This window comes from Volvox carteri (genome assembly GCF_000143455.1).
Source record: "Volvox carteri f. nagariensis unplaced genomic scaffold VOLCAscaffold_23, whole genome shotgun sequence".
Taxonomy (NCBI): domain Eukaryota; kingdom Viridiplantae; phylum Chlorophyta; class Chlorophyceae; order Chlamydomonadales; family Volvocaceae; genus Volvox; species Volvox carteri.
Genome location: NW_003307566.1, coordinates 1,522,421 through 1,537,080, shown reverse-complemented (window position 1 = coordinate 1,537,080; position 14,660 = coordinate 1,522,421). Strand labels below are relative to the sequence as shown.

The 14,660-nt window shown below is 55.4% G+C and overlaps 3 protein-coding genes across 3 annotated transcripts in view; 2 read left to right on the top strand and 1 right to left on the bottom strand.

The window, feature by feature from the left end:
• Positions 1-1,308: 1,308 nt before the first annotated feature.
• VOLCADRAFT_61248 (uncharacterized protein) lies at positions 1,309-2,840 on the bottom strand (the record flags this gene model as incomplete). The annotated part of the gene is made up of 4 exons (XM_002951330.1): positions 1,309-1,440; positions 1,919-2,004; positions 2,257-2,489; positions 2,569-2,840. The coding sequence occupies 4 exons, from the start codon at positions 2,838-2,840 to the stop codon at positions 1,309-1,311; spliced, it is 723 nt and encodes a 240-aa protein (XP_002951376.1).
• A 157-nt stretch (positions 2,841-2,997) lies between these two features.
• Positions 2,998-9,432, top strand: VOLCADRAFT_105107 (uncharacterized protein; the record flags this gene model as incomplete). The annotated part of the gene is made up of 6 exons (XM_002951418.1): positions 2,998-3,073; positions 4,055-4,183; positions 4,922-6,757; positions 7,210-7,538; positions 8,046-8,190; positions 9,428-9,432. 6 exons carry the CDS (start codon positions 2,998-3,000, stop codon positions 9,430-9,432), a joined length of 2,520 nt encoding a protein of 839 aa, XP_002951464.1.
• A 3,438-nt stretch (positions 9,433-12,870) lies between these two features.
• Positions 12,871-14,660, top strand: part of VOLCADRAFT_61368 (uncharacterized protein) — a gene marked incomplete at both ends in the record, with an annotated part of 2,378 nt that continues 588 nt past the window's right edge. The window contains 3 exons of the mRNA XM_002951417.1: positions 12,871-12,970; positions 13,509-13,654; positions 14,080-14,299. Coding sequence (XP_002951463.1) covers positions 12,871-12,970; positions 13,509-13,654; positions 14,080-14,299 — 466 coding nt within the window. The remainder of the gene's footprint in view (positions 12,971-13,508; positions 13,655-14,079; positions 14,300-14,660) is intronic.

Below are 14,660 nucleotides of genomic sequence, written 5' to 3'. Positions count from 1 at the left end.
GACACCAAGTCCGTTAGCTGTATATGCCCATATGAATGGATCTACCCTCAACTTCAGCCAACATGTGTTGAACCCAATCACACTTACGGGCCGTCTGAGAAATGGCTTAGCCAAGAAACCGCGCTGCATGTGCCCCTCAGTCGTTCTCCCGCCCCCTTCAAAGCAATGCATATTACATACATACAGAAGACCCCTGCCTGGGGTCCGTGTACGGCACCACAGCCCTGCCAGCCGACCGTAAAGCGCTGTCTTATGACCGCAAGAGACAAAGGGTGGCAGTGAGGAAGAGGAGTGGAAGGGTGCTAGAGGATACGTGCGGCTAGTGAGCCGGCAACACGGAGGAGGAGCAGTAGCAGCAGCAGCTGCTATATGATCCTTATTAGCGGGTCACGTCCATTTCCCCTGCGTACCCCTGAGTAGGACTACCTAGTCGTAGCAGTTCGCTACCTAAAGTTGGTGTAGGCCTCATCTGGTTGGCACCATCCGAGCATGCACGCCCCCACTCCCTGGAGCGGCCCCCCCCTCAACCCCCCCTGGGTAAGCCCCCGCTCCCTGGAGCGGTTCCCCCCCCAACCCCCCCGGTAACACGGACCCTAATCTGATAGATATGATAACAACCGCATAAAGCCCTGTCTCTAGACGCCCCATGCACATGCATACTCCACTTGCCGGCCAAGAAGAAACGCCCCTGCGCCGTCCCTATCTGTCAAGAAACACAAAGTTCACATATGCGCACGTCCGCCGGGTGTCAGGGAACGAGCCGGGAGGGCGGGCTGCAGCGGGCTGTCTCGCGTCGCCTCCACAGCGACGCAGCGTCGATTAATGGAATGCGTATGCGTATGCCGCCCGGTTGCAGTGGCTGGTGTTTGGTTGGAGAGCCGATGTTATGTGCTGATGCTGGTGGTGAGGCAGCCAAGAGCCAGGATCACATTATTCGCCTAGGTTGCGAGCGGGTGGAAAAGCAGTTGCCCTCGCCAGCAAGCCCTGGCATCATGCGGCACGCTCCCCCGAACCGTGTCCCGTCCATCTCCGTGTGGAGGCTTTCCCATTCCGCCAAGCGTGTTCGGCCACGGTGTGCCCCCGTCATGTCGCTCACGAGCGGCTACACAACCCGCCGCTGCTGCTGCTGCTGCTGCTGCTGCACTGCTCTCGCGGTCCGTTCCTTCCTCCGCGCCCTCCGAGCTCCTCCTCCAGTTCCTTGCGCCGACACCGCTGCCATGGGCTGTTGTTCTTATTGTTGTTGTCGCTGCTCCTCTTTCTCCTCCTAGTTATGCTACTCGTGGGCCTCGAGGGCCCCCAACGGCCTCCTCATTTGGCAACCATGGCGTACACGCTGTTGAAGCAGCGAAGAGCCGCCTGGTAGAACAAGCCCAGCATAAACTTGACACCGTTGGCGCCGCCCGGGAAGTACGACATCAAGTAATATAGCAGCGCCACGACCTGTGTGCAAGTAAGCGGGACAGAAATACAAGTAGGCTCGCAAGCAAGAAAGCTCCGGGGACCCGCAGAGGGGATTTACGTGCGGGATTTGGTTTGGTTTCGGAGGATGGGGTGCGGCAGAGAGCCTCTGTGAGTTGGGGGTTTGGTTTCGGAGGCGGCAGTGCGGGCCGCGGCAGTCGCCGCCCCAGCGCGGGGCTAGGGAAGAGGATGCCGATATCGCCCCAGTTTCGTCACGGTGTATTTTGGGCCCTGGTCTAGTAGTCCCCAGGTTCGCCCGGGGTGGGGTGTGGACGGGTGCAGCGGTCCGGCGCGCAAGGGTCCTGCAGCCGGTCCCAGCCTGAGGGTGCAGTTCGGTTCGGTCCCAGCCTTCGGACTGTGTCCTTTCTCCAGCTGTGGCCATAAAGCGTGTTCGTGTGGGGGCCCCGCTTCCGTTCGCCCTGGCTCGTTTCGATGGCTGGGCTGGTAACGGGGTACTTACCTGTAATCCCGAGCACAGCAGCGACAAGAGATAGGACCGCATGATGAGTGCGGCGTACAGAGTGGCCAGGACACTGCCAATGTAGCCTGAGGGGACAAAGGAGAGGGGGTTTCAGTTATAAGGGTGCGAGGGAGGACAGGATGTGGTGGTGGTGATGTGAGGAGGACTTCGCTTAAAGCGGGCAAGGAGGAACCGATAGGTGAGATGAGTCATGTCCCTCAGGTGGGTTGCGGATTTTCAGAGGTGGAGTTTTGGGGAGTGTGGAAAGGCAGCATTGTGCACTGCATGGAGCCCAATAGAATGCTATGTCAGTCGAGCGGCAAGCGGTTTGCACTCACCCATGGAGTATGGCAATCGCTCGGAAGACATCATGTGCTGGAGCTGCTGCTTCCAGCCACGGAGCTGCATGAAGCCGACCATGATGCTGAGGCAACCCAAGGTGAAGCTGAGTGCAAACTTCGAGGGTGCCAAGATAACGACAGGCAGAAAGAGCATGAACGCTAACATCAAAAACACAGCTCCAGCTGCCATAAAAGAAAAGAAGTAGACCAACGCCTGTCCGCTTGGTATGCTGCGAGAACGGGTATTAGCAAGCCAGTCACGTCGATGCTGCTGCTGCACATCTGTCGCCTTGCTTGGTCGACCCGCACCTGAACGCTTCTCCACTTGCGACAGAATTTACTCCAGTTGTAACTCCAGTTTGTACTGTTTTAAAGGATTCGGAAAGGAAACTTGTCACCTTGGTGCCCGCCTGCTCTGCAGACTGAAACAGCGCTGAAGTAGAACTTGTTGACGCGCCACCACCAGCCTCAAGATCGGAGCCACGGCTTGAGTAATCCTGCCAGTCTGCGAGCAATGACGGTTGCGTTTTCTGGGGTCCCCGGACCCCACTAGCACCTATGGCCTTCAGGAACCCCTCCATTGTTGCAATTAATTCATTAAAGGCAACACTTGATCAGCTGCTGAAGCATGGTAAATAGACCTAGCATTACAACTTCAGTTCTCCGTTGGACGAGCCAACTGCAGTTGCAGTTGCAGCTGTTGCAGTTCCATGCTCAGCGGTGCTTAGTGGGTTCCCAATGAGCAGGGCCAGATCGCGGGATTGCGATTTTTGTGCCAAACTGAAAAGTTTCGAACAAAAGAAGTTCTTCAACGGTATGTTAGCTGGGCAGCGAATCCTTGGGAGGTCAAATCCTCGGGACGCCAACTCAACAAAAGCAGCACCACTTATGCAGATGACGTGACTGCGATTCAATGCCATAAAGTCCACACGGTAAGTCCATGTGACTGAGCTTGCACGGATGGGCATCCGATTCCCACAGGTCCAGCAGGTGGTTTCCTGAGTGGTGCCTCTACTGACAAGCTGGCCGACTCCCACGGCATCGAGCGCAAACAAGATGCTACTTGTCGTGCATATACCTGAGCAGCAGCGCACGTTTTAGCTGTACGGCAATGCCGTGGTCGGCATGGAAAGACCGGCAAATGAAGCTTCCTTTTTTTCCTCTGAAATCTCTGTATCTATCACACTCATTCATCGTCGTGACTTTCGCGTACTGCAAAGTTAAGCGAGCAGTTGTAAACAATGTTGCAGCACGCGCGGTGCATGAAATACGCAGCAGCGCTGCAGTAGTGGCCTAATGCACTTGATGGACTACCACTTGCACTTTTTATAATAAATTGCTTAAACCAATTGTAAGGGAATTTGGTCGCACAGCCATATTCAGGCCATTTGTGGAGAGAAAGCCTGGATTTTAAATATTTGGTAGGTCGTGCGATCTGTGGCTGCAAGGAATCATCCGATCCTTAAAAATACAAGTTTGAAAGCTCTGTGCGGAGGAAGGCTCGCCGGCAACAACTGCTACTTCACACCAGGCAGCGATGGGCACTCCCATCGCGCCCCCTTAAGAACTGCATGCAAGCAGCAACTCCAATCCTAATGCCTGTGGAGAGTATTGGTCCACGGTGTCACTTGTAGCAATACGCCTGCCAGTTCCTGTCCACTTCGCAACACATTCCATCACTGCGTCCTTGGTTCACCGGTCCATTACTTTGTGCAAGCCCCCCAATCTTATAGTCTAGGTGAATCCTAAGCTGTGTCAGCACATTCCCATCTCGTGATCTTGCGCTCGGCCTCAGCTCGGGACCTTACGGGCGTCACTTCCCTGTTCCCCGCGGGCCTGGTGTGGCTGGGGTGCTGTGGGTGCCCGGCCATGTTCAGACGGGGAGTAACCCTGATCAAAAGCTTTCCAGCCAAACTCGCCAAAGGTAAGCAAGCATTCCCTCCCATGCATCTCAGCCGAGCCCGGGGAGTAAAAAAGTAAAAATGTGCATCACCTTTGTGTGCCTTGTGGCGGTAGGTTTTTTGGGGTCTTCGCGACGCAAGACAAGAATATGTGTGTGGGGGTCATGTGGGCCACTGGGTGAAGGTGGGCGTGGGGGCGTGGGGGGGAGGAAGCACTTCCCCCTCATGCTCACATGTAAACCCTGCGTGCTCTCGACCCAGTCAAATCCCTTTTCCTACTTAACTAACCCCCCCTACACCAGCCTTTGTCCTTTCGCCGCGTCTTCTCCAACCTGTAGACTCTCTGTCCTCCCTTCCCCTTCGCCGCGTCTTCTCCAACCTGTAGACTCTCTGTCCTCCCTTCCCCTTCGCCGCGTCTTCTCCAACCTGTAGACTCTCTGTCCTCCCTTCCCCTTCGCCGCGTCTTCTCCAACCTGTAGACTCTCTGTCCTCCCTTCCCCTTCGCCGCGTCTTCTCCAACCTGTAGACTCTCTGTCCTCCCTTCCCCTTCGCCGCGTCTTCTCCAACCTGTAGACTCTCTGTCCTCCCTTCCCCTTCGCCGCGTCTTCTCCAACCTGTAGACTCTCTGTCCTCCCTTCCCCTTCGCCGCGTCTTCTCCAACCTGTAGACTCTCTGTCCTCCCTTCCCCTTCGCCGCGTCTTCTCCAACCTGTAGACTCTCTGTCCTCCCTTCCCCTTCGCCGCGTCTTCTCACAACTACAGTCCAGACTCTCTGTCCTCCCTTCCCCTTCGCCCCGTCTTCAAACTCCAAACTCTCGTCCTCCGAAACCCATCCAGGCCGGTGCGGGTACCTGCTGCCGGTCCTGCTGTTAGCAACTGTGATCGCGGTCATCTTCACACTGAGCAACTCGGGCTCGAGGCCTCTAGAACGATGCCTGGCTCGGCACTTGAGGGAGCGTGCGTCTTCGCCCCTGGAAGTCGTACACTTTGGAGCCGCCGCGCAGATTGCCGCACATGTGGGCGAGCCGCGTGGAGAGCTGCTCTGGGCGTGTACCCAAGTCCAACAGGCGCTTCGCGGCACCTCGCCGACGGCCTGCGCCGACCCAGATGAGGATGAGGGTGAGGATCGCGGTGAGACCAAGGACAAGACCCGTGCCGGCGGCTGCGTGTTTGTGGAGCTAGGCGGGCCGGGGCTGTGTGCGTTTGAGGTGGCGAAGCAGATGCCCGGTGTGGCGGTCAGGCTGCTGCCGTCGTCGCCACGGCTGGCGAACATGTCGGCTGCGCTTAACGGCGGGGTCGGCAATGTACGGCTCCTTAGCGTGGAAGAGCAGGAGGAGGGGGAAGCAGCGGGGGCCAGCGGCGGCGGCGGCGGCGAGAGGAAGGCCGGTGGTGATGGCGGCTTGTTGGCGGGGCTGTTACAGTCGTTGTCGGAGGAGGAGGAGGAAGGGGAGGAGGGAGCGGAGGAGGAGGAAAAAGGGAATAAAGGTGGCAAGAAGAAGCGGCGGAGTATGACGTCAACGTCAGGGTCGTCGCTGTCCATGGTGGTACAGGTCAACCTACACCACGCGCTAAGTAACACCGCGCGCGACGCGGAGCTGAAGCTTGTTCGGGATCTCCTAGCACGTGGTGCCGTACATGCAGCAGTCGTACTGATTCCGACAGGCTCTGGTGCTGGTGCTGCTGCTGCCGCTGCTGCTGCTGCTGGTGTGGTTTCTGTTTCCGGAGCGGTCCTGGTAGCGCGGCAGCGTGCCGCGGACATCGTAGGCGCGGCTGCGGCAGCGAATCTGAAGGCCTACTGGGGAGGTTTTGACGGCCTTCCCGTCTCTGAAGATGATCTCCGAAAGGGCACCTGGCCCCGGCCGGCGGCGGAGCCGCCGCAGCTCGCAGCGCTTACCGGCATATTCCTCGCCCGCAGCCGCGCGCCACCCCCCGCAGTACACCTCCTCGTGCCGCTGCGTGTATTAAACCGCGACGCGCGCGACGGCCTCGTAGGGGACCTCTGCCACTACCTCCTGGACACAGCCGCCGTGAACAACCTAACGGTCCATGTGGTTGGCCTAACGCCCACAACTGACAACGAGAAACCGTTGTTGGCCGGCAACAAGTTTGAGCAGAAGCTGCAGAAGCTGCCATTGCTTCACCAAGCCGTGATGAAGTCGCCTTCAATTGCGCCCTCGGATATTGTCATTACAGTAGATGCGATAGATACGGTGGCGCAGGCGCCAGCGGCGGTGCTGCGGGAGGCGTACTTAAGGGTGGGCGCACCGGTTATGTCGGTTGCGACGGAGGTTAATTGTTGGCCGCGGGGGTTGGCGCCGTTTTGCCGCATGTACGGCCCTGCACCTCTGGCGCGCGTGGTACCAGGCAAGGGGGTTCAGCAGCAGCAGCAGCAGCAACGGCGGCAGGAGAGGCAGCGGCGACAGGAGAGAAGGCGGCAGCTTTTGTCAGACGAAGCGGAGGCGGAGGAGTGGCGCCGGGCGGATGCTGCTGCACGGGAGGAGCTGGAGGTCCGGGGCTTGCTGCCGAACAAGTATATCAACAGCGGTGGCTTCATGGGCCGGGCCGTCGTGGTGGCCAAATACCTTAAAGACGTCGTAGGTGAGCGGGTGACTTTGGGTTTTCACTGGAGGGTTTTCACTGGAGGAGACGTCGCCATTACACGGACTAAACTCATGGAGGCTCAGGCAGCGCAAGGCACTCCCACTTCCCTCCACCTCTAGGCATCCGCTCCATTACACTTTCTCCGCACATTCAGCACACCTGGTTTGATTTCCTCCGCGTGCGTCTGTCTCTCTGTCTGTCTGCCTGCCCCTGATTGAATCCCCCCCTCTCACACCCGCTCTCAAGTCCCAAGTCCCATAACACCACCATTACTTTGCTGGGTTGCTGCGTGCAGCCCACCCACCTTGAGGTTGGGATTCCTCTGAGCTGACCGCGTGTCACAGCGCAAGTGTTGCCATACGTGGCTTTTTTTCCGAAGCTCTGTTCCCCCCGGGTGGTTATTCCCCCCCTTGCCCCTGCCCCCGGGTGGATGGGGCCCCTTGTTGCAGACCACGTCAACGGCGTGGTGACCACCTCCAGCTGGTACCCCGACGCATGCAGCTGCGTGGAGCCCGACGACCAAGCCCTCCTTACCTGTGCGCACCTCTTCGATGACAACCCCTACGGCATCACCTTGGATTACCGATCCGATTTCTTCTATAGCATATTCCTCGCCTCGCAGCATCTGGCCCCCAGCGGCAGCACCAGCGGCAGCCAGCGGCGCTGGGTGTACAACCTCACCTCCGCCACGCCCTTCATACTGCACGGAAACGGTTGGGACGGCAAGGAGCGGCTTGGACAGCTGCGCGAGCTGATTGTTGGGTCGGGCGGGCAAAAGGTGGAGGCTGGTTATGAGTTTTTGATGGATGGAAAGCGCACTCTTTACGGAAACGTGTGCCCGCGAGCTCGCGAAAGGGCAGGGCGCGCTGGCCAGGGCAGGGCCTCGTAGGTATGTATGTATGTACGTATGTGTGCGCTTTTGTGCTGCTGTGAGGAGGAGTGAGGGTTGAAAGCCTAGGGGGCTGAAACCCTCGGGGGAGGTGTAGATCCACTGTGTTGATCCGCTGCCTGCGTCTGATGCGATTTTGAATCACTTAAGGAAGATGGAAACTTCTCAAGATTAACGGATTCTATTCTTTTTCCTGAAGCAGGCGTCGTGTTGCGAGCGTGTTGCGCTGGGGTGTGGACTGAGCGCTAGCGTGCAAAGAGAAGTGGAAGCAGAACTGCAGGCATGGCTTTGGAATACAGCTTGGGTTAACATGGGGCCACATTTTACTATTTTGGCTCACTATTTGCTGGCGGCTGCCTCCCCGTGCGTGCGCTGTGTGTGTATGTATGTATATAGGGGGAATGGGCACTCAAGTCGCCCATTGAGTTGTGCGGCTTGGATGAGGTGGGAAGTCCGCGAATGTGGCCGTGCCGTCCCTTGCTATCGCGGCTGCTCTTAATGCGTGCGGTCTGGTCAGTACTGGTGTTGGAAGGAAGCGCAGGTGAGAGCCTGAGGAGAAGTGGAAGCAGGACTGCAGGAGTGGCTATGGGGTGCAGGTTTTGTTAGCGGTGGGGGAGCCTAAGGCAGGCCACATGCACATGCACAGACTCGAGAAGACTTGCGAGGTCAAACATGATGTGCCGCTGTTCGGAGACCTTGCACAGATCTACGACTGCAAACGGGGATCCCCTACATCGCAGGGGCAGCCGTGCGCCTGGGAGAGAGGCGCTGTGAGGTCTCAAACCGCGTTGGACTTGTGCATTTGCGCAACAATCGTTGTGCAGCAGCAACCCACTGCGTTTGTGACAATTACGGCATTACACAGTGTATTGCACGACAGTTCGCACTGCGCGCACTGAAATTCCTTTTCATCACTGGTCGGTTGGGGTACGGCAAACGCCCCTTTGTGACACGCAGCGATCAGAGGTATATGGCTAAGATTCAGGATGTGCTTCGACGCAGCTGGTGCAGCTCCTGCGTTTGTGGGGTGAACGCATTCCCCGGACTACCACGGCTTGATTTTACTGGCTGCTCGTATGTGCATTTCTCGTCAGGCGAGTCTTCCAGCGCAAATGCGTGAATGGTTTTGTTTTGTTTTTTCCATCCGTGAAGGGCGCTGTCAAAGTCGTGGGAGGATTTTTTTCGGAGCGAGGATGATCTGATTCGAGGCCCCGGCTACCAGGTTTCGAGGGAGGTGGCATGCATATCGAAGTCTGGTGGGCGACTACGCCTCCGCCGAACCGCCTGGTGTTGCTTGATGACAGGGTTTCCCAGAGCTATGGCGAGGTCCCCGTGCACGTGAGAGTCATGGAACGGGGACCCCAAAACGAACGGCGCAAGGCCTCACACGGGGAACGTAAACCCTCCCCGTCAAAATCGCAACAATTTGCATTTTTGTTTGGTACTTTTTCAGCAGCTCCAAAACGTTCTGATGCTGTAAAAGCTGCAAGCTTATTAGGTGTAATGATGAACGAAGGTTCAAAACGTACTCCCCGAACCGTTCCTTCTCTGTAATCCATACCCCGGTGCTGTCCTCCAGTATAAAGAAATGTTATTCAAGTACACTGGGCCGTCGTTGTGCTGTCATATATAGCGGTATCAACAATTACTTGCCCGTAGCCCAGAAGCCATTGAAAACAAAACCTGCCCTTAAGAAGACAGAAATAGTAGCGAAGGCACAGAAAGAAACTGCGGAAAACTCTGCCACCAAAGAACATGTGCCCTTGCTCCACATGCAGCCTGATCAAGACGAAGGTCCCGTAGAAGAGTATTTCTATAATAATCGTATACATGATGATGTGAATGCCGTGGGTGAGGAGGATGCATGATCGGGTGAGGGTTCGGACATTGATAAGGATGATGGGCCTGACGGCCCGAACTCCCGCCAGCTAGTGACGGAGGTATAATTTAAGTTCGTCCACCAAACCGTCGCATCATCGGGGCGCTAGGGCGCCTGACAGCTGCACGGGCGGGGTCTGGTGACACTCGGGCGCTGGAACCTGGGTTGGGCGATGTCGGAATCTGGACGCGCGCTTGGGGCCGTGGCCTTGTGAGGGTATTTTGGGGCTGTATGCAAAAAATAAGCCCGAACGCTTGACTTTGGGCCGGGGCGCTAGGGTGCCTGACAGCTGCACGGGCGGGGTCTGGTGACACTCGGGCGCTGGAACCTGGGTTGGGCGATGTCGGAATCTGGACGCGCGCTTGGGGCCGTGGCCTTGTGAGGGTATTTTGGGGCTGTATGCAAAAAATAAGGTGAGGAGGATGAAATGTTCACAGCTTCTTGTAAATAAACAGGCAATTCACCAGCGAGATGTACCTGTGGCATATCAACACTCATTTCATGCACACACGCAGCAGGATCATCCAGTATGCACCCATTCAGTATCCCATCACTCTCCCCAAACAGGAAGTCCTAGATTAACCCTCAGTTCACTTGGTCTGATTCCTGTTAGACCCCCCACGCTGTCTCTGTAGCAAAGCCGCGAGCTTGGCGCCCCTTCCCAGGCGTTGGCTCCGCCCGCCCCTGTTCCCCCGCTGGCCACCCCCTGTTGCTTGCTCGCCCCCCTTGGTTGGCTGCTTGCCGCCTGGTGGGTTGCCGGCGTGTCGATCACTGATGTCCCAGACAACATTTGAGTCCTGAAGGCAGTCAGGCCCATCATCCTTATCAATGTCCGAACCCTCACCCGATCATGCATCCTCCTCACCTTATTTTTTGCATACAGCCCCAAAATACCCTCACAAGGCCACGGCCCCAAGCGCGCGTCCAGATTCCGACATCGCCCAACCCAGGTTCCAGCGCCCGAGTGTCACCAGACCCCGCCCGTGCAGCTGTCAGGCGCCCTAGCGCCCCGATGATGCGACGGTTTGGTGGACGAACTTAAATTATACCTCCGTCACTAGCTGGCGGGAGTTCGGGCCGTCAGGCCCATCATCCTTATCAATGTCCGAACCCTCACCCGATCATGCATCCTCCTCACCCACGGCATTCACATCATCATGTATACGATTATTATAGAAATACTCTTCTACGGGACCTTCGTCTTGATCAGGCTGCATGTGGAGCAAGGGCACATGTTCTTTGGTGGCAGAGTTTTCCGCAGTTTCTTTCTGTGCTTTCGCTACTATTTCTGTCTTCTTAAGGGCAGGTTTTGTTTTCAATGGCTTCTGGGCTACGGGCAAGTAATTGTTGATACCGCTATATATGACAGCACAACGACGGCCCAGTGTACTTGAATAACATTTCTTTATACTGGAGGACAGCACCGGGGTATGGATTACAGAGAAGGAACGGTTCGGGGAGTACGTTTTGAACCTTCGTTCATCATTACACCTAATAAGCTTGCAGCTTTTACAGCATCAGAACGTTTTGGAGCTGCTGAAAAAGTACCAAACAAAAATGCAAATTGTTGCGATTTTGACGGGGAGGGTTTACGTTCCCCGTGTGAGGCCTTGCGCCGTTCGTTTTGGGGTCCCCGTTCCATGACTCTCACGTGCACGGGGACCTCGCTATAGCTCGTTTCCCAGACAGAGCAGTTGCAATTGCCCCGTGCTGACAATAATCGACAACGCGTCCAGTTCCTAAAATACAAAAACTCTTCGAGGCGCCAGCGTATGCGTTAAATGTCACACTAATTCGCGCTGTTGCCAAGATCTCAGCTTCACGGTCATTGGTCGCACAACCTCGAGTACAATTACAGGGCGCATACAGAAAGGATCTCAGGACAGTTTTGCCACTGTTGAGTAAGCGCTTTGTGCCACTTTTGTTTCCCGTTGCCCAACTCCCATGTCAAAATGGCGCCTTTGCACACCGTTTTTCGTCAAACGTGTTCGTCAAACTATAAGCTGACTGCGTTATTCCTCATATCCGTCAAACAAATTTGAAAACAGGTCGGTTGAAAGCCAATCATTCAGCGTGTTTCTCATAGAAACATGAGCGATCGGTGCCGCCTACCTTGTTGGTGTTTGCGTACAAGTTGGCACCACGCACCATCGATTCGTGCGAGAGGCTCCTGTATTAAGACTTCCGGGCATCTGGAGTTCCGGACACTCTGCGACTGTGCGACGGTTTCTACGTCGGTTTTGCCGTTGGCCGACATCCCAAGCAAGAAAAAAGCTATGAGAAACGCAGCGCTGGAGTATCATAAGTGAATTGAATCTAGCATCTTAATGAGACAAAATGGGTGAAAAGCGAAGAACTGGGCAAACGGAGGCCCTGCTGGGCTTTCGCTGGGGCCCGCAAAGTGTGTTGGAAGCGCGAAATAGCCTGCAAAGCGTGGAAGACCACAACATTTAAATAATGTGCTAAGCAAAATTTACTGCTACGCAGGACTGAGTATACACTTGTGACGCGTTGCTTTACAACCGGCTTTCACCGCAATGAAAAGGTATGGGTATCATAGCAAAGTCGAGAAGACTGATCTATTCCTGCTTAAAGACCCCAAGTTTTACTGAAGGGTTGTACATACGATATCTGGTGCGAATCAGCCGAATCCTGTTGTACTTTGTAAAGCTTACGGATTATGCAATGTAGACCAACCAGCTGCCAGTAAGGCAAGTATTACTACAGGGCGAATATCTAAGTGCAATAAGTTGCCCAAATTATGCTTGCGGTAGAGTCAGCGGCCCTGGGCGATGCCTAACGTCTTCGCCAACGTCAGCTGAGGTTGACGCTTGCGAATGGAGGTAAGTTGGATAGGCTTTTTATCGCATTTCAGTCTTTCAAGATTGCACGATTAAAATGTAGGGAACCGCATTAGTTGCAGCCCCACCCATTTTTGGACCAGCGGTTAGGTCTTATTGCTTTTCATGTAGGTCTTCCGACATCGTTGCTGGCTGGGCCATGGCAGCTATGGCGATGTACAACTTTGCGAGGTCAGCTCGCAAACTGCAGCAATGCTGTTGGGAGCGGACCCTCATGAAGCTGAGCTCATGCCTCGACCGATTTTTATTGCGCTGAAAACGTGGAAGCAAGCGCACACAGAAGATACGGTATGCCTCTTACACTGACGTGGATCCGAACCTTGCCGTTCTTGTTGACCACTTTCTGGATGTCGAGTTTGGATGTCGAGCAGCAGGGCGAGAGAGCCATGAACCACTTCAGCCCAAGATGCTGCGACCTATCTATAAGTAGATTGCTTCATTTTCAACATAGTTTCAACGGCCACTTTGACCTCACCCTCGCGCACAGGTAATGCGGATAGCCTTGCGAGAAGTCCAACTTCTCAAGGCGGTCAACCATCCCAACATCATAAAGCTACAGTGCGCTTTCAGGACGCCGTCAGGTGGGCCCTTGCGGAACTGCCAGCGGATGTCGCAGGGCTTGCTCCAAGCCCTGCTGTGCTCGCGATGCACTGCTTCGTTAATCCACAGCAAATCATGTCACGACTGCTTGACAAGCCTTTTTACGATATTGTCCATATTCCTACGCAATAAAATGTTAACTGGGTGGCGCGCTTCCTTTCTCGATGCACCTGACTTCCACTAACCGCACTACTTTACAACACTATTCGTTATCGATTCCACCGCAGGTTAGCGCTTGCTTGCGTCCACATCTGCATAAACACACATAGTGCAACAACAGCTTCCTCGGCTTAGACGGTTTAAGAACTCTTGCGCTAAGCACTGTCCTGACCTGGGATGAGTTGCCAGCTGGTCCGTCGGTTGCAAGGCGCATCGCGCTATGTATTTGACAAACCTTTGGACCCTTCCCGTAACGGCTCCCCCCGCTAATTTGGCGGGTTCTGAAAACGCAAAAGAAGGTGGAGGGAAAATGCCGTCTCCCTCACTCTGACAGCTCCGGAACCTGGAATCTAATCGCAGGACGGGTGTGCATGGCCTTCGAGTACGGCGGCAAATCAGCCCACCAACTCCGGGAGACGCGCTTCCCCCACGGCATCCCCGAACAGCTCCTTCAGCGCTTTGCCTTTCAACTGGTACAAGCGCTCCGATATCTGCACTTGCAAAAGGTAGGCGATGCGGGCAAGGTGCCGTACATATTCGTATTTTACGTATATCTAACAGCGCACATAATATTTTAGCAGGGACCCGCTCACTATCGGTATTACGTAACGCCCTCACTAGGCCTGTGTCGCTCTATGTGTCGCTCTATGTGTCGCTCGATGCGTCGCTTGATGTGTCGCTCGATGTGTCGCTCGATATGTCCCATAATCCATCCGCACCTGAGTATTATTATTATAAATCTCCACCTCCGCCCTGGGGAGGTATTTCTTTTGTTTCATTTCCACTAGGATTGCCACCATTGTGTTTTATTGCAAAACATTGGAGAAACAAAAACGCTGTTGGGCTGTGACAGCTACTGACGGAACTTCTTGTCCAAATCGTTCGCTTCGTATATGTCTAATTCGATCCAAATTTCAAATTTCAATTTCAGATTGTTCATCGGGATGTCAAGCCCGCAAATGTACTCGTGGATGCCGCTGGTGTACTGAGGCTCTGCGACTTTGGCTTCGCCAGACATCTGCCCGCCGCGGACGGCTACATCAGCGGCGGTGCCGACAGCAACGTCGACGTGCCGCTGACGCCGTACGTCATCACGCGCTGGTACCGCTCCCCCGAGGTGCTGTTAGGCATGAAGTACGGCACTCCGACAGGTACGGGAGAGTTATGTATGTTAACTGTGTATGTGCGTGCGTAAAAGAGGATGCACGCACACGGCCTGCTCCCCCCTCTCACTTTCCTCCCTCTCACTTTCCGCACAGCGAACGAAGCCCTCTTGGCAGCGGCAGGGCAGCAGAGGGTCCGAGGGGCTAGCGGCCTCAGAACAGTTTCAAGAAGTCCTTTCCGCAGACCTTTCCCCGCGTGTATGCGTATGAAAAATACACATGTATGTATGTACGTATGTATGTATGTATGTATGTGTATGTGCATGCATGTGTAAGTGACTACAGGCTACGACCCTCTCCATCCCCTCGCTGCCGTACACTATATGGCCCCCCCTCCCCCTCCCCCTCA